Source organism: Pogona vitticeps, chromosome 1 (assembly GCF_051106095.1).
Source record: "Pogona vitticeps strain Pit_001003342236 chromosome 1, PviZW2.1, whole genome shotgun sequence".
NCBI lineage: Eukaryota > Metazoa > Chordata > Lepidosauria > Squamata > Agamidae > Pogona > Pogona vitticeps.
In genome coordinates, this window is record NC_135783.1 from 273,669,959 (window position 1) to 273,689,006 (window position 19,048).

A 19,048-nucleotide genomic window follows, 5' to 3' on the forward strand; every position below is an offset into this window, starting at 1 on the left:
AGCATCTTAATGAGCTGAGAGGGTGAAACTGGTAAAATGATGCCTTTTCTCACCCGGTTTCTTTTGGCAACATAGCACAAGTTAATCTTGAACATAATCTTTAGGCAAGTTCTCTTGTGTGCACCAAGAGAACCTGGTCTGATAGAAGGGATCATCTTACTTGCTTTGTGTCTCTTGTCCTCTGGGACCAAGACGGCAAGAAAAGTGATGATGATAGTGTTATTATTCAATCAGGTGACAATTAAACTGTCTTTATTAAATTTGAGTGAAGATTTAGTTGTTTCATTTGGTTTTTTTCTTTCACTTTGAAGCCAAAATCTGCAGCAGAGATCTTGCAAATGCTGGATTATGGAAACAAAAACAGGACACAACATCCCACTGATGTGAATGCCTCCTCATCTCGGTCCCATGCTGTCTTTCAGGTAAGGTAATCTGGCAGATAAGGTGTCGGAGGATCTTAGATAACCTTTGAAGCTTTGTTCAAAAAAAGAGAGAGAGCGAGAAGAGTCAAGTCTACCCTCAGATTATGGCACACCAGCCATCATCGTTTTGGTCTTGGAGAAAGACAAGCAGCTCACAGTCTTGTCTGCTTTAAGTCCTTTGTTCTAAATATTACTGCGGAACAAGTTGCTTTTAGTCTATCCTCTCCTTAAACTGCACATAAGGAATCAGTTAAGGTGTTGAAGGGAAAATGGAGCCTGTATAAATGGAGCATTTTTTTCTTCCATTCATTAAAATATAACATTAAAATAAGGACTGGTTCCCATTTAAATAGCTGGCTGTGCATCTGAAGACTGGATTGTGTATATATTTACTCATAAGGAATATGTTCTTTGAGGTTTACTCATGTAAGTGTATGAGCTTGCAGCCAAGACTAATCCTGTGCACACTTACTGTAACATGATATAGCAGTGAATGTGGTAAGTTTTTTTTCTGGGTAAGTATGTATAAAATTCCAAAGAAATCATTATTGAAATAGTGGATATTCAAACTGTATTGGCCAGAAAGTGCTTTTACTGGACATAGTGATGAATTGTTTCCATCCATGAGTCCCAACGTGGCATGGAAATTGGTAGAAGAATTTATCAAAAGGCCATAACTTCCTTTCAGAAGCTCTTTTTTTTCAGGCACACAGTCCAGTCTGCACCTTGATTCTTTTCACTCACTGAAATCCTCTACTTATTCTACAAAAACCTTGTGTCTGTATCTGTAACATCCAGTAATTAGTAGCATTCTCTTCTTCCCTGCCCATCTTGGTCAATGAGCGTCCACAGCAAGGGTGTTCCCTTGGCCAACTCCCAGTCTTCTTTATTTGGCTCTGTGGCGTTTGCCCTCGTGCCCCTTGCCTGACTCTCCAAACACAGAGCACATGAAGGCAAACTCCTCCTTTTTACCTGTTGCCACTAGTTGATCCCTAAATCAACATTAATTATGGAAGGATGAAGATGCAGGTCCAAACTTCACTGTCTTTTAAATAAAACTTGTTTATTGATTACAGATGTTATTATATTAATCATAGGTAACTTCGATTATCATCAATCTCACCGTTCTATTTATCATTACAGTTCTTATTCACTGTTCACTCTAGTCACACCTCAGATCCACACTCTATCTTCTTCTCCACTCTCTCCGACTGACTCTTACTGCCTGACTCCCTCTTTGACTCCGCTTCTTTAATACATATCTCTCGGCTCCGCCTCTCAGCAACATTAGCCTGAAACATGAATATTCATAACTACTTAACATAATAAGGATAAACGCTACAGGCTTTTTGTTTATTTTTTTACTTTCCCTGCCTGTTTAGATCTACTTGAGGCAACAAGATAAGGCAGCAAGTATCAACCAAAACGTCCGTATTGCCAAAATGTGTCTTCTGGACCTGGCCGGGTCTGAACGTGCCAGTGCCACAAAAACCAAGGGAGCTCGCTTTAGAGAAGGCGCAAATATTAATCGCTCGCTGTTAGCTCTTGGCAATGTCATTAATGCGCTAGCAGACCCAAAGGTAGGTATTGTTTCCCTAACACTCCACCGGGCTTTTTGGCAAGTTTTATATGCATGTTTAATAGGGTCAGGGGTTTAGGTATCTGGGAGTTCAGTTTTCCCCCACTGTGCCTCCCGGGAGTAGAGTCAGCCTTTGTAGCCATGGGCAAGCTGCACAGTCCCAAGATGCCCCCAGAAAAAGGGAATGGTAAACCATGCCTGAATATTCTCTACTTGAAGAGCCATGAAAAGGGTTACCATAAGTCCAAATTGATTTGATAACATATGATTATTTTATTAGTTTTTGGGACATCTATGATCCTCCAGGCATTGATGGGACTTTAGGTCCCATCAGCCCCAGCTACTATAGATGATGATGAAGGATGATGGGAGTTGCAATCTAAATTCTGTAGGACTAGTCATTTCCTGACTTAGTCTATGTCTGGAGAAGGAAATCAACTCTGTATCATGCCTATAGTAATCCCTTTCTCTCCACCCCCTATAAATTTGGGTTATAGTCAACTATTTGTATGAAACCTTTGACTATACATTAAAGTAAGTGCTTGTGTTGTTAGTACTGTGATTTGTTAATGATAGTTTGTTATTAATGTTCATATGAAACACAGAAATACTAAATAAATAATGTATGTCTTATTTATCGTTATAAACATTTGATTGATTGAGCATCACATTTGTGTCTCAACATTTCTTGAAGGCTCCCAAGGCAGCATAGGTGAAGTTTGTCCCTTTATTTCAACTAACAACCTGGCAGGTTAGACTGAATTAAATTTTGAGATAGTAATTGGCCAATAGTTATTGAGTGAGCTGTTTTTGCTCACAAGAGGCTTTGAACCAGAATCTCTTTGATCCAAGTTCTCCTCTTGTCTATCACTCTATTCTGCACTGGTTCCCTTTTCAGAGCACGAATGGGCTAATTTATTTATATATAGTATTTAATTGCTAAGGCCTCAAGGTAGTTTTTTTATCATTATTGTTTTGATAACTCAGTTATCCAAGTATTTATTTCTCTTAGTATTTCTTAGTTTTTAACTCTCCTGTGTCTTACGAATGGTGCAGAGAATAGTTTCTAGTCTGTTAGGTCATTGTAATGCTATTATGTTGTGAAGCTTGAGGAAATGGGACTGAATTTGATGTGTTCAGCAGATGTCACAATGTTTTAAATGGGATCTTGTTATCTGACTACATAGACAATATCATGTGACTGAGCAAGCCACATCCAAGAATATAAATCAACTGTATCATCTCTAAATATTGGCAAGTCACTATTGACTTAATGATGTTCAAGCACTCTGGCGTTTTGGTGCAAAAGTACAATTTTAATTGGACAGACTCATTGCAACGGGCAGCTTAACAGAAATGCTGCCCTGTCGGCTTGTAGAAAAGCTTGAAATTTGACCCCAGCCTTTCTGAATTAAGCCACACACATGGTGGGAAATAGAAATGCATGTAGAAGATGTTGAATTCTCATTTGCTGAGAGATATTTAAGCAGAGACTGGTCAACTGTCTGTCAGGATTCCATCATGCTTTGGAGAACCTGCATTGACATGAAGGAAGACTAAGTAACTCCCATCCTCATATTAAAGTGCTGGTCATAACTCATAAAGCCCTTAAGAGTTTTTGGATGTTGATATTTGGCAGAACATTTCTCCCACAAAATAACTACCCATCCCAGATACTCCACTCAGTCCTTGATATTAAGAACTGTAACACCGAAGGAGGCCAAAAATGCCGACACTAGGAACCAAGCTTTCTTGGTTATGGTCCCTTCTCTTTCTGTAGTTTCCTACACAGGTTACCCAGGCACCATCCCTCTATGTTTTTAAGAAGCTAATTAAGACTGAAATATATATAGCTGTGAATACTGGCCTGGGATGTTCCAATGGGTTTTACTCTGAGTTTATTATATTTTATTAATTTTTTTGTATGTATTATTTGGTATTTTCATTGTATATTGTCAACTGCCCAGAGAATGACAACACTAATGAGATGGTATAGAAATGACAATTAATTAATTAATGGCTTCATTGCCTGGAATATTGGATCAGGACATGTTTAGGATTGCCTTTCTGTTGGTAGACGCTTTCTAAGGGAAACATGAGTTTCAAGGATTTTCTCACCTGCCAATGATGTGTGTTGCGCTGTACATCTGTTCTTAACAGGTCATGATTTGGAGCTTTTGTAATTGCAGTAATCCATTAAGCACTCATTGTTTTCCTTGTGGGTTTTTGTTATTGTTGCTTTTCCAGAGTAAGAAACAGCACATTCCTTATCGAAACAGCAAGTTGACGCGTCTGCTGAAGGATTCACTCGGAGGAAACTGTCGTACTATAATTGTAGCTGCTGTTAGTCCTTCTTCTCTGTTCTACGATGACACATATAATACCCTTAAGTACGCCAGTCGAGCCAAGGACATCAAATCCTCTGTACGTAAACTTCTTCTAGGTTCTACATTGATATGTACAAATTATAAAGCCATGGATTGTTGTTTTTTGTAGTTGTGCCTAAACAGATAATTAGAACAGGAAAGGTACTATGCCCTCTATGTCTTCTGCATTGTCCCACATATTTGAAATCGTTGTTGGAATAGACTTATCAGACACTTTTAAGTCAAAGATCCCACACTTTTTCCAAAATGACTAAACCTTCCTTTATTTACTTTTTTTTTTGTTCTCCTCCCTTTTTCGAAGAAATCCATCTTTCAGAATGATTTTAAGAGGACAAACATATTTGACAGTTTTGATCTCCACCTAACTTTCCCCTCCCCATTCTAACTACAGCTAGAGCTTAGAAAGCTGTTTATAAGAAGAAAGACTGTAATGACATACTGGTGTCACAACAGAGTATGAAGAGGCACTCTGAGTCCTAGAACGTGATCTTACTGTTGCTCAGTTATGGATAGTTTCAGTGTGTCGTTATATACCGTATTTTTCACTCCATAAGACACACCTGATTATAAGACGCACATAATTTTTAGAAGAGGAAAACAGGGAAAAAATATTCCTCTGTGTCAGGGGTGGGCAATTAAATAAATAATGCAAGTCCCACGCTGGGACAGCAAAAAAAAAAAAAAAAAAAAAACTCACCAAAAAACAAAGCAACATAGAAACATACCCCCACAGCCCAAACCTACCCTCCAAAACCCACACAGAACATTTTTTTTTTCAAAGTAAAAAGCACCTTACCGGTCTGAAGCCTTCTGGGGGTCCCTTCGCCATCTCTGCCTTCCCAAGCCTCCGGAGGCCTCAGAAGGCACCGCGGGGATCCTGTCCCCCCACCACCATAATCTTAATTGCCGCTGCTGATGTCTTCTGGCCTCGGAGCCATGGAGTGTAAAAAGGGAAAGTGGCTGCCCTTTGCAAAGATGGTGGCTGCAGCTTCCTTTAGGGTAAGGAAGCTGCAGCTGCCATCTTTGCAAAGGGCAGCCTGGATTCCCTTGGCCTGTCTTAAGGGAATCCAGGCTGCCCTTTGCAAAGATGGCAGCTGCAGCTTTCCAACCCTGAATGAAGCCACAGCCACTATCTTTGCAGAGGGCAGGCAGTCTCCATTTCTACATGCATGGCTCTGAGACCAAAAGACCTCAGCAGCCGTGATTAAGGTAGGAGGTTGTTGGTGGGGTTGAAGGTGTGGGTTTATTCATGAGTAAGGGTTGCCAAAGGTGTGGGTTTGCTCATGAGTAAGGGTTGCCAAAGGTGTGGGTTTGCTCATGAGTAAGGGCTGCAAAAGGTGTGGGTCTACTCATGACTAAGTGCTGCAGGAGGCACGAGTCTACTCATGAGTAAGTGCCACCGAACACCCTGGGTGGGGCGCGCAGGTCGGAGGAGCTCCATGGACCTGGTGTGCGGAAGGAGGAGGAAGGAGAAGCGGCCAGGTGCTTTCTAAGCCAGGGAAGCCTCTGAGGGTGTCGGTGGGGGTGGGGTGGGGCCTTCTGAGGCCTCCAGAGGCCTGGGAAGGTAGTGATGAGGCCAAGGGCAGTATTTGCTCTATAAGACGCACACACTTTTCTCTCCACTTTTTTTTGGGGGGGAGGGAACTGCGTCTTATGGAGCGAAAAATATGGTATGTTCTTCATTAAAGTAAATTTTCGCTGTCACACATCCAAAGCCTTTTCTAAGAGTTCTTCAAGTAAAGAGAGACTTTTTGAAGGATACATGGGGTTGTTTTCAGGATGAAAGAGTGAGGAGTTCTGCTTAGTGTAAGTAGAGAAATAAATGCTACTCATTGCCTTTCTGAAGTCTTTGTTACCAGTGTTTGATATGATGAAGTTTATGTGGTTTGAAAAGAAAAGTTCAGGTTTTTTAAAATTTGTTCTGAATTGGAGCTTCTTCATCTCTCCACAGCTGAAGAGCAATGTTGTCAGTCTGGACAGCCATATAAGTCTGTATGTGAAGATCTGTGAAGAACAAAAGAAAGAGGTATGTCAGTTACTAAGTTTACTGGGGATGCATATGATGTATAACAATTTAAGCCAAGGGTGCTAATTGCTATCAACCAAATTTGGTGAGAACCTGATGCTTCCACATTGTATTAAATGTAATGCAAAACATTTTTAAAGCTGTTTAAAGATGCACATAGAAAATGAAAGTTGACATGCAAAGCCAAGTCCTCCCACTTTTATAAAAAAATGTTGCCATATTTCAGATTACAATGCTGAAGGAGAAGCTGAAAGCATATGAAAATGTTTCTGTCCCCAGCAGTCATGAGAAAGCTGTATTTACAAATCAACAACAGGTGGAGATACCGAGGTAAAAACTTACTTTTTATAATTTGTTGTACAATGGGCAATGTGTAATTTTAGCCTGGTGAAGAGAGACTGATAGGTGTGATAGCGGTGGTAGCTGTCTTGAAATAATTGAAGAGCTGTTCCATGGAATGTAAGACTAGTTTGTTTTCTGTGGCTCCAAGAGTAGAAGCTGAACCAACGGGTAAAAATTGCAAACAAAGTAAATTTTGACTCGGGAAGAAGTTTCTGACAGTAAAAGATGCAACACAGTGAACAAACTGCCTCAGAAAGTGGTGAACTCTCCTTCATTTGTGTTTTTTAAACAGAGGTTCAATGGCCAACTGTTAATAACGCTTTAGCTATGGATTTCCTTTACTGGCAAAGGGCTCGTCTAGATGAACTTAGATATCCTTTTCAGCTCTACAGTTCTATGATTCTACTTGTGTAGATACCTCAGTACCTCCCCCTAGCTAGGCTCAGGTCTGATCCATGTGTCTTACTTTTCCCGGACATTTCTTACACCTATTCACATTCTGACACTACTATGGAGTAGTCCCATTATTTGCAAAACCAATGCAAGCACCTTGGGTTCCCTATTGGTAATGGAATTAAATAAATACTGAGTACATAACTGTTATGCTGCAAGAGGATTCACTATCATGCATAAAGGAAGGCGTTGGTCATGAAATTCATTCTCAGGTGAAAAGTATTCCACAGTCAGTAAATGCATTCAGTATCACTAGAGTTAAACCCAGTCCAGCACTTTGTGCTGGTCTCTTTCCCCTTTCTACCCGAGTATTCAGTCAGGTACTCAAAGGATAAAAATGTAACTCCTTTTGCCAGTGACTCCCAGGATTCTCCAACCAGTGTGGTGATTGAGGCATAATCTATCCAGTTATTTTAGTTGGTAAATAGGTGATACATATGAAAATGTTTGTGTGTCTTGCTAAAATGTTTTGATAAAAATACCCCAGGTAGCATAGCTAGTTGAGATATATCCAGTTATTTAACTTGGGTGATGAATAGTATCAGCACAAAGTCTTGCATTTCTAGCTCTTACTTCCACAGATTTGTTAAGATAAAGGTTTAGTATTTCTCTGGAAAATGCAGGTTTGTAGAGGGTCTTGTGGTCTCAGTATAGTTCACTGTCCCTTTGTCCAAGTTAAATTAGTACAGGTCTGTTTGAGATCTGCAGATTTTGCCATGGTGACAGCTGATTTTGTTTTCTTGTGACTGGATTATGCGGAGCACTGAACATGGGGCTGCCTTTTGTATAATGTGTAGGAACTTTAGCTCATCCAAAATGTGGTGGCAAAATTATTAACAGGAGAGTCCTGATGAAAGCATGTTCCTGTTTTTTTTGTTTGTTTGTTTGTTTGTTTGTTTGTTTGTTTATTTATTTATTTATTTATTTATTTATACATACCCCGCCTATCTGGTCATTGCGACCACTTTGAAACACTTTGGCTTCTGGTTTGTTTCTTAGTGCCAATTCAAAATGCTGCTGGTGGTGGTCTATAAAGCCCTTCAGCCCTTGGAATCAGGAAATGCAAAGGACTGTCTTCTCCCATATGAACTTGCCCACTAATTAAAATAAATGTAAGGAGGTCTTTTTGCATGTCCATCTGTCCCCACATTTTAGACCAGAGAGGCTATGGCCCTCCCTCTCATAGATGGCTCAAACATCTTTATTGCCATCCTTATTCTTTTTTAAACCTGCTGTTAAGGCCTTGTGAGTGGGTTCAGCTTTGGGAAAACTCCATTCCCCTTTTTGTTCCCAAAAAGTGGAGACCAGCCTTCTTCATAAACATTTATTTTCAAACACCAGAGAACCATGAACAACAACTTCATTTAGACCAATGGGTGCCTCAGTTTCTCTGCATTCAACATAACAGTCCCTTAACTCGGGCATCACAAGAGAGTTCACCATCGGGGGTTCACTCTAAAACGTTAGCGATCTGTGGGTTTTCTCATGGACCTTCTCAGACTGGGACATATGGTACTGCAACAGGGGTGCTGAGCCCACTCTCCCCGCATGGGCATTTCTGGGTGTGACATCATCACCGGTTTGGCCCGCTTCTTCCATTGATCTTCCTTCTTGGGATAGACACATACTGCCCATTCCACTGGTTCTCCTCCTCCCAGCGTAGGGTTGCCAGATACACGGTTACTAAAAGGAGGACATATAAAGACAAAAAGGAGGACAAAGGAGGACATATTGAATGTTTTATTTGAATCATTCTAGATTAAACCCACAATCGATACAATTTTATTACAATAGCTGCCAATAAATGTCTCTTAGTGAACCGACCAAGAAATAGTCATGTTAAAAATTAAAAATAAATTCAATGGAGGCTTTTTTTCAAAATACCGTGGGTGGGGGGTGGGCGGGCAGGTGGGGGTGGGGAAAGCCGGGGGAAGGGGGTCCTTCCACCTAGCCGCCTCCCATCTAAAATTATAACATAAAATATACAAGACTGACATTTTAAAGGTTTTTATCTTTGCCTGCCTGACAGAGGACATTAGGCTAAAAAGGAGGACATGTCCTCCTTTTGCCTGACATCTGGCAACCCTATCCCAGCGGCACTGTCAATCCTTCCTTTCTTTGCCTTTTTGGCTCTTCTCCCTCTTTCACTATCTTACTCCCCTCAGGTCTCACGTTGCAATATTGCTGTCTCCTTTCTATTTCCTCTATGGGCAGTTTGTTTTTAACATGCTTTCCTGTCCAGGAGTCTTCCGTTTCTAACCAACCCCATCCTAGAGAAATGTCTTCTTCCTTCACCTCCTTTCCTTTTTCACCGCCTTCTCGGCGGTGGCTCCTCGCCTCTGGAACAACTTACCTCCTGTGATCCGTAGGTTTCCCTCGCTGGGTGTCTTCAAGAAGCAATTGAAGACATGGTTGTTCCGGCAGGCCTTTCCATCATACTCCTCTTGACTCCTCTTTTTTGTTTTTGTTTTTTGTTTTGTGTATTATATGATTTAATGTAGTGCCTTCTTCTTTTAGAATTGTCTGTTTTCGTTGTTTTATATTATTTTTATGGTTGTTAGCCGCCTAGAGTGGTCCTTTTGGACCAGATAGGCGGGGTATAAATCAAATAAATAAATAAATAAATAAATAAATAAATAAATAAATAAATAAATAAATTTCTACCTTAGTCTCCCAGTCTAGCTCTTTCTCCTTCCTCCTTCTCCTCAGCCCCTGTTACCACATATCCCTCAACTATTGGCTCCTCCCCTTTCTCACTCTCCTCTTGCTCTTTCCCACTCTTTTTCTCCTCTACTCTCAGTTGGGCCACTTCTGGTATCAGCATATAGGTTGACTCCTATTCCTCTGTTGTGAGTGCTGGAGGGGACCGCTCACAATCCTTTTTTCTGTTGGGTAGTGGTTCCTCCTCACAGGCCTCCCCTTTTTATTAAAGCTTCTGATCCTCAAATGCTTTTAAACTATGATAGCAATAGTTTTAAATGATTCTTTTATTCTCAATGCACTGTTCTGCTTTGCTGGTCCTCTTTTTACATTTTGCCTTTTGTTATTTTAATTTTCTTTATTAATCTCTTTTGAGGAGAAGGCTGATAGAAATGCATTCAGCATGTAAAGGGCTCTTAGTATTCATAGAGCGGGAAGAGATTAATAGCTGCACTTAGACATGAGGAGCAAATAAGTAGCTTCAACAGATTTTCTCTTTCAAGGTTTGCAAGCTTTCCTGGGGTTTTTTGAATCACCAGAGATTAAACAAAGGCAATAGAAGGGTTAAAAATACAGCTGCCTGTTGTTTTTGTAAGTCACCTAGAGTGGTCGTAATGACCACTGAAATAAATAAATAAATAAATTTTGTTTTACACCCAGTCCTTAAAAAAAAAACACCTTTTTCTTAGGAATGTGGGGATACTCCTGTATTTCTAATTCACAGTACAGTACTAGGAAGTGGTTCCACGTTGCCTTCCCATACCATGCCCATGTCACTGGTAGGAAAACAGCTGCCAACCTTTACATAGCAAACACCAGTCTGGACATTGATGACATCAGTATCAGCAGGAAAAATCCCAGAACCTGGCTCCTTTTCTCATTCGTTAACCTGTTCTCACCAAGATGCAAAGTAATTGTCATCACTGTTGGATTGTTGTTGGTTTTTTTTACATGGTCTCTACATGTTTATTGCTTGGGCACAAAGTAACTGAATTCCTAGAAGAAATCCTCTGTGGAAGTATGGACATCTGCATTATCATTAGACTCATTCAGCTAGAGGATTGATCATATATATATATATATATATATATGTGAACTGTCCCTTTAAGTTAATGCTGGTGTGTGTGGAAAGAGGTGGCTCTGAATTCACATTTCTATTTCTGGACTTTTTTGATTCAGAGAATGGAGTTTTTACCTCTTCCTATGTCCATGAAAAGCACTTCTGTCGTTAGTAGCAGCAGAACATGACTTTGGTAGCTGCTGCTACTGTACTACTTTTTCAATCTGAAATGGTATTGTGATGATTCATACATTTCTGTATTAGTTAGGAGAGCAAGGCAGTAGTTGACATTATTTGCTGCTTCATGGGTCTTTTTATGGGACAGATAATGGCAATTCAGGAAGCTTGTTGGAGGTGGAACCTTGGTACCAACATGAAGTCAAACAGACACCCTAAATTCCTACATAACTTGCTAAGAAAATAGTCGTGACAATTTCATTCTATTTGAGTGGAAATTGTTTAAAAATGGAGGGGAAAGATTCAAGTTCTGGGATTTTTCCTCGCTTTACAGTATATCTGTTTGTCAATGGTAGTGAACACAAGAGGGAATCCTGCGTACATAGCAAGTCTAACCAGATTTAGAGACACGTAGTCCTGTGGTAACACTGCAGTCATAATCTGCCATCTTGCTCAGAAGTAAGCTCCATTCACCTCATTAGGACCATATATTTCCTAAATGACAGGGCAGATCAGCCCCAAGTGAAAAAAATGTATGTAAAGGGAAGGATTTTATTTTCAGAAATCAGCGGCAGGTAGTTGAAAAATAATTTCAGCATTAGGTACCATACATCCTGTCAAAAAGAAAAGAAAACAAAGCAAAATGATTTCATAGGGGTAGGAACCTTTTTAAAAAAATATAGGTCCAAACTTCTCCAAATTTGATACAGAGCAAGTTCATACTGCTTACTAGTAGTCTGTCAAATATGGCCCTGATTCAAGAAACTCGATCAACTGTTCAGCTGTTAAAAATAATAATAATTACTGCTATATCCTGTCAGCAGTGACCTACAGAATGCTTTATGGCCTGGTCATGCAATATTGAAGACACACTCGTGGGCATGTCCAGCATTTACCATTTGGAAGCTCTTGGCACCTATAATGATGTCAGAATGCTAGACCTGCATTTCTATCCAGGACCTGGGAAGTATTGGTCAGTGAGAATGTGAGAATACATTCCATGCAGTTTGAAAAGAAAAAACCATAAGAGCACAGGTTTTGTATTAGACCAGATCATTGTTTCAGTTGTTTCTTTTAGATGGAAATTAGTGCTGTTTCAAAGCAGGAATTTGAGAATGCTTTCACTATTCAAGGCAAGATCAATGAGCAAAGGAATACAGGTTTAAAAAATGAGCTGGGAAATCATGTTAAACAGAACTGTGTTTACAACGAACCAACTTTTTATCACCTTTTTCTGTATAATAAACAGATTAGGGTTTATTAAACTTCATATATAGATGAGCCCAAGAGAAAGATTGAGGCACTAATTACCATGTGAAATATCAGAGTTTTTATAATAACACTTTCCCATGGTAGCCAGTACATTAATACGCCACTTAAAAAGTCTTTAACCTTTCTCCTGAACGCAGCAAAAGGAAGGCAAAACAATTAAAATGCATGAAATGGAATTTTGATAATATTGACAACTCCTGCATTTTTAAAATAAAATGTTCATGCTCTCAAAGCGGTGTTTTGAATCTTTAATCATCACTGTCATCATCTTAGAACTGCAGAGCTGGAAGGGACACAATGGATCATTAAGTTCACAGTGGAGAATCGAACTCCCAACCTCCAGCTCCACAGAGACCTAAACCACTGAGCTATCCAGCACTTAGAGCAGTAGTAAGAAACCTGTAACCTTCCAAGTGTTGTTGGATTGCCACTGCCATTAACTTTAGCCAGCACATTCCCTATCCATCTCTTAAAGCTGTAGTTATTGCTGTTCTCACATCAGGAACAGTAGCCCCATCCCCAAAATTAGGAAACCTGCCTCCTTATCTGTTACTCAATAGTATTTTTTGTTTGTTTTTTAAATCTTCTGTCAGGGGTGTGGGAGAACTTAAGGAGGAAGCTATGAAAATGATTCTGCTGCATCTTAAATCCACTTTAGGTCAGGAAATGACTTGCTCAATCCCAGTGCTTAAGCTGGGGTTTCATCACATTCTCCAAAACTGCCTTTTTGGCATTATTATCTTTTACCCGTATATCCACATTACAAGGAGCAGAAAAAGAGAAGAATGATTTTTAAATTTCTGGCTTTTTCTGGGTGGAAAGGATAAACGGTAGAGTTGAATGGCTAGTAACCCCCTAAAAGTTTTTGTGTGACATGTGTACTCTCCTCTGGAAGTGGTCCCGGCTGAATCAACCACTGGCAGTGGAGTCCACTTGTTTTTCTGTTTTCTCTATCTTTTCTTCTGTGTGTCCCAGAGGGCTTCAAGAAAATGGGTTGCCTCAAGCCACCTGCTATCTTGAATTCTTAAGGATGCTTCTCAGTCCTCATTGGGCACAGAGACATTCAGGAGAATGATGATGGCAGAAGACTGGAGTCCTATCAGCCACTTTATTTTATGTAAAGGTTTACAAAGTAAATGAAAAATGATGGATTATCAGAAGGGCACTTTCTGGATACAGCTGGAGCTGTCCACAGAAGTCATGTTCCTATCTGTGCTCTGCATAAGCAGTGTTTTAAGCAAATACCATATAGCTTCTGGTTATCACAACCTCTTTCCTGAAGATTAACAATGGGATAGAGAGTCCTGAGAAACGTATTACAAATTAACACATTTTAATCGGTGGCATGCTGTCTTGGAAGTGTCGACCTAAGGAAGCTCTGATATAGTCCTTTCCTCATACTACTTAGATCACAACAGATGAGCTTTTATCAGCAAGCCTAAGATTTTTGAATTTTGAAAATGTACCTTCAGCCTTGGTATAGATAAAATGGGAAACATTAACTATTCTGTCAAGAAAGTCGTAACAATGCACTGTAATATTTGTTTCCTTAATGAATAAGTTTTTGTCTGATTATAGCTGTTCTAGTTTTCTGTATATGTCACTAAATATCTGAATGAATTGTTAATATTTTAACTTTGACTTTTTTAAAATACTGAAACTGCTATCAAAGGTATGTTTTCATTAATGATGTTCATATAATTATGTCCTTTTTAAAACTTGTATTTAAAACGGAGCAGATTTAAGGAAGTGTTGAAGTGTATATTTACCAATCGTGAGGAAATCAGGGAAGAATTCCTGAAGCTGGAATTGCAACTTAAAGAAAATGCTCTTAAAACCAATTATCAGAAGCATTGCCATGAACAAATTGAAATGATTTGCTCTCCAGGGAAACTGGAGAAGGTAAGTAGTACATATACTGTATTCATCCGTGTATACGACCCTCCAGTGTATAAACCAACCCCTTAATTTTGACCCTTGATGGAGGTGGAGGAGCAGTTAATGGGCAACTGCTCCTCCACCTCTGTCTCCTGCTCCTGCTGCCTCCCTCCACTGGCCGCCTGATCACCTCCTCCAGTGCAATTGTCGGGGCTCACCTCTAGCTCATGGCCACCTTGTCCACTGCCCTAAGGAGATGATCGCTGGAGAAGGTGATCCGGCGGCGGCAGCAGGAAGAGGCTCCTGAGCACGCAAGAGTGCTCATTTGCCTCTGCCTCCTGCTGAGCCCTGTCAGTCCCACTGGAGGTGGTGATCAGGCGGGCAGGGGAGGCAGCAGCAAGAGGCACCTGAGCGCATGTGAATGCTCCTTTGCCTCCATCTCCTGCTGCCTTGGCCACCGGAAGGGACAAGCTGTGAGCTCTGGAAGAGGCAATGCGGCAGCAAGAGGCGCCCAAGCGCGTGTGCGACTGCCTCCTTCCGTGTATAAAATGACCCTCAATTTTTCCTCTAATTATTTTAGGGAAAGTGTCATTTTATACACGGAAAAATAAGGTAGCACTTTTATTATCGTTCCTACCACATTTAACAATTCTGCTAAATCCAGTATCGGACACAAATTGCATGGTTCTGACCCATTATTGATAGTAATAATGTCAATTGAAGTGTTATTAGAGATCTGAGGGGCTTAAGACCAAGCAGGTTCTCATATAGAAAGCTTGTGTGAAAGGACTGCAGGGTCTTGCTAATCATATCCCTTCTCCAGCCCCAATAGTAGCACATGCGCTATCCACACCCTTTGGCTGCAAGCATATTCAGACAGTCCAGTGCACATAGGGTCACTTCACATAGCTACTTGAACATGCACTAAAATGGCAGTGAGTCTGGATCAAGCTCACAAATTGCCAAAATGCAAATAGCTAGCAACAATTTTCATTCATGTTTTCAAATGTGTTGATGGAATGTGTCCATTTAAAAAAAAAATCAGAATCCATCACAGGGGCAGGAGAGCTTTCTAGTCTTATTTATTCATTTAGTTAGTTACTTATTTACAAGATTTTTTACCCGTGCCATTACCAGTGGTCTCTGAGTGTCTTACCATCCTGTGCCTTTTCTTCAGTCTCTTCAAGCATTACAGTGCCTGATTTTAACAACATGCTGGTAGAGGAAATCTAGACTTATTCTGTCTGTCATTTCTTCGCTTGTATCAGATCAACAGAAAATCTGAAGACTGGTGTTAAGAAATCTTATCCACACAAGTGGTCCCACTTGCTGCTGTTATGAACCAAACACAGCAAGGGTTCAACATGCATGTGTTCATTCTTGCCTCTCCAAGCATCCTCTCCACCTCCACATGTAGTAGAAATTAAAACCCATCCATTATCACCGGACAGTCAAGTTACATTCACAGTCTCAGTGTCAATGAAAACGTTCAGCCTGGAGCAGGTCCAAGCAACTCTCTCCACAGTCTTGTGCAAATTCTTCACAGTGGGCTCTTGAGTTGTTTATGTGTTGACCTTGTGAGCCAGACTGTGATAGGACCTTGACACTTGAGATAGCTCTGGTCGACAACTCTGGATAGATGCAATGGTAGCAGAAATTTGCTGACATCACAGAGAAGGCCTTCCAGGGGGCTCTAACACTGGTATGAATTGATGTATTCCATGATTTCCACCCTTGTCACAGTAGAATCTTCCCCAAGAGCCAACAGGAAATCATACAGATTCTTGAATCTCCAGGGATGGAGCATTGTCATAGACAGACAGACAGACAGACAGACAGACAGACAGACAGACAGACAGACAGACAGACAGACAGACACACACACACACACACACACACACACACACACACACACACACACACACACACACACACACACACACACACACACACACACACACACACACACACACACACACACACACACACACACACACACACACACACACACACCCAGATCATAGCCATCCTACCTGACAAAAAAACAGGTCCATTCATGTGTCCTGCTGTACCAGTGGGGCCAAATACCACCTAGCACAGACCTGGGGTTGTCATGGAGGACATGAAGTCCTCAGCTGCTCCTGAAAAGGTGGCCTTGGCATGGATGTTGACATCCCCCAGCACAAGCTAGGAGGATTCCAACACCACCTCCAAGACTGGCTCAGAAAGAGAAACTGATTAACTGTGAAGTGAGCACTATATCAACAGAATCTCTATTCTGTCCTGGCCTCCGCGCTTTCAGATAAACACTTTTTGTAATACAAGCCAGGTCAACATGCTGTTTCAGGAGCAGGTCCTGTACAGATCGGGACTTCTCCTTTGCCAATCTGACATTTAGCAGCAGTATTTACAATGGGGGTCAGAAGATGAACTAATACCAAGGCTTTCAGGCAATTTGAATGGGAGGACAGCTTGAGGCCAATCAGTATCCATTTTCTCTGCCTCTTTCAAAGTTCCATAACAGCCACTTATTCTGTTCCTGTCCCTGCCCTATATAGTTCTAATGGCTATTCAGTTTCTCATCACTATCATCTCTTGCATGCAAATGCATCCCTCTACCAGCGGACAGGAACTGTACATATAAATAGCTCTTCACATGCAGTAGCTCTCCAGATATCTTTTCATTCCGAGCCCTCCAAAGGTGTTAATAAAACCAGGTAACTATAATGGCTGAATCTTTTGATTCTATCTTCCCCTCAGAGCCTGACTCTCAGCTCACTCTCAGCACTGTTTCTTACGCCTTTGGCCCTCCTACCAGTATAACCTGGTGGCACCAAACCCGCCTCCTGAGCATTCTTCCTTCTCACCACTGCTATTTCTGCCTCTTGGGCAGGACGATGGATGAGCTCCTTAATTAGGGCGGCACATAAAGAGGAGGAGAGGGGTGCACTCTTAATGGTTGCATGGAGGAGGCAAATTTCAGCAAGTGTCAGACCAGTCGTAGTTTCCAGAATTTCCTTTTCCATGTCATGGTTTATAATGCAGGATCTTGTCCACCTGTTCAATTGGGCAGCCCATCATTGAGTCAAGGGACCACTGCAAGGGGACACCCTCAAAAAAGGGGGGGGGGGGTTAAAAGAAAAGAACAGCTGGCTAAAAGTCATGTTCCAAATGTCTCGGTCACCTCAGCAACTTATTTCAGAGGAGCTTTTCAGTAACTATGAGAAATTTTACCATGGGGGTGGGGAATGGGGGGGGGAAGGGAGGAGAGGTTTTTTTCTCCTGAATTTGTGGATTTTTTTCTTATGCCCTTTCTACTCCTGATTTTTAATTGTATGTCATTGTTTGTGTATTACTTCGTACCTACAGTGAAGTTCAAGTAGTTCAGATATATATTCCTATAAAGTTATTAACCATTAATAACTTATCTTTGAAGTCCAGCTGTAAAATAATGTTGTGTTTTAGCCCTTCTCAAACATCTGTTTTGAATAACGTATAGTGATAGCCTTCCAAAACTGAAGGGTAGCTGTGCTGTTCCCCCCCCCCCCGCCCATACTACTAATTTACCACATTTAAAAAAAACTAAAATGAAGGGAAATAAAGTACCTGTGCCGTGATCTATTCGTTCTTAATAGCTAAGCTGCATCTTGAACTTAGAGTTCAAAGAGCAATTTGGGGCGATGTTTTCCAAAGGCAGCTTATGGGGGTGGGTAGAGGTGGGGGAAGGAGTCTATATGCAGACCATGCATCCATCTAGCCATTCCAATTCAGGCCTATACCTGAATGTTTAATCCTATTATTAATGCTTTTGGAGGCTATGGGCTGAACCAGCTGGCTGACAGCTCCTCAGTGCAGCAGCCCAGTTCTTCCATCCTTATATCTGCCTTTTAAAATGACAATGTGGAATATTGTGACATCATGCTGAGATGGTCTTTGATTTTGAAACTTGTAGCAGCTCTGGGTATTGTGGGTGGAGAAGCAACATGAAGCTATTATATGTTTTGTTTGGTGTTTTATTAGCTGGCTGGATACCTCGGTGGTTTGGGTACCTGGGGGCAGAGCCAGAGGATGGAAGTTCAATTCCCCACTGTGCCTCTTAGGAGAAGATCCAGCCTGCACAGTTCCAGGGTGCCCCCAGAAGAAGGGAATGGTAGATCACTTCTCTCAGTACTCTATATGGAAAACCCTGAAAAGGGTCACCATAAGTCAGAATTGACTTGACAGCACATGGTTTTATGGGAGGCTGCAAGAAAGGCTGAACAGCCAGGTCATGCTCTAAGTGGTAACCGTATATTTGTCATATTGCCTAGTTCTGTACTTGGTTTTTAATCTGGGTTCCAAAGTTAAGTTTCTCTTTTTGTAGGCCACTGGCAAACATGATCACCGTCTTGCTTTACTGAAAACACGCCGTTTGCATATGGAGAAGAAAAAAGAGGCAGAGATTAAATGCTTCGAGGACAATACTAGTTGGTTGCATCGGGTAGAAAATGAAATGCGTCTTTTAGGTCAAGATGGCCATATTCCTCAGGTAAACTTCTTTACCTTTTGTTCCTGGGAAATGTATTCAATCAGATGTGGGCAACACATGTGCTTCAAGCGGCACCTCCTCACCTCCTCCAAAAATGTTCACTAAGGGGGCTTAAAACTTGTTTTGTTTACACCAGTTTTTCCATTAACAAACACATTGGTTCAATCTCTTTAGACGTACACCTTCCCTTTAGTTCCATTCCTTTGAGAGTGTGGTCCTCAGAG

The 19,048-nt window shown here is 41.0% G+C and overlaps 1 protein-coding gene and 2 long non-coding RNA genes across 3 annotated transcripts in view; 1 reads left to right on the forward strand and 2 right to left on the reverse strand.

Moving 5' to 3' along the window:
* Positions 1–19,048, forward strand: part of KIF18A (kinesin family member 18A) — a 70,936-nt gene that overhangs the window by 12,206 nt on the left and 39,682 nt on the right. The window contains exons 5-11 of the mRNA XM_020790405.3: positions 312–422; positions 1,805–2,002; positions 4,249–4,425; positions 6,340–6,414; positions 6,641–6,744; positions 14,158–14,320; positions 18,660–18,824. Coding sequence (XP_020646064.3) covers positions 312–422; positions 1,805–2,002; positions 4,249–4,425; positions 6,340–6,414; positions 6,641–6,744; positions 14,158–14,320; positions 18,660–18,824 — 993 coding nt within the window. The remainder of the gene's footprint in view (positions 1–311; positions 423–1,804; positions 2,003–4,248; positions 4,426–6,339; positions 6,415–6,640; positions 6,745–14,157; positions 14,321–18,659; positions 18,825–19,048) is intronic.
* LOC144585792 (uncharacterized) lies at positions 1,162–4,253 on the reverse strand. Its single transcript, XR_013540347.1, has 2 exons — positions 4,120–4,253; positions 1,162–1,714 (listed from the first exon to the last, which is right to left on the reverse strand). It is a non-coding gene; the product is annotated as an uncharacterized LOC144585792 (long non-coding RNA).
* On the reverse strand, positions 6,304–14,059 carry LOC144585791 (uncharacterized). Its single transcript, XR_013540346.1, has 2 exons — positions 9,874–14,059; positions 6,304–8,892 (listed from the first exon to the last, which is right to left on the reverse strand). It is a non-coding gene; the product is annotated as an uncharacterized LOC144585791 (long non-coding RNA).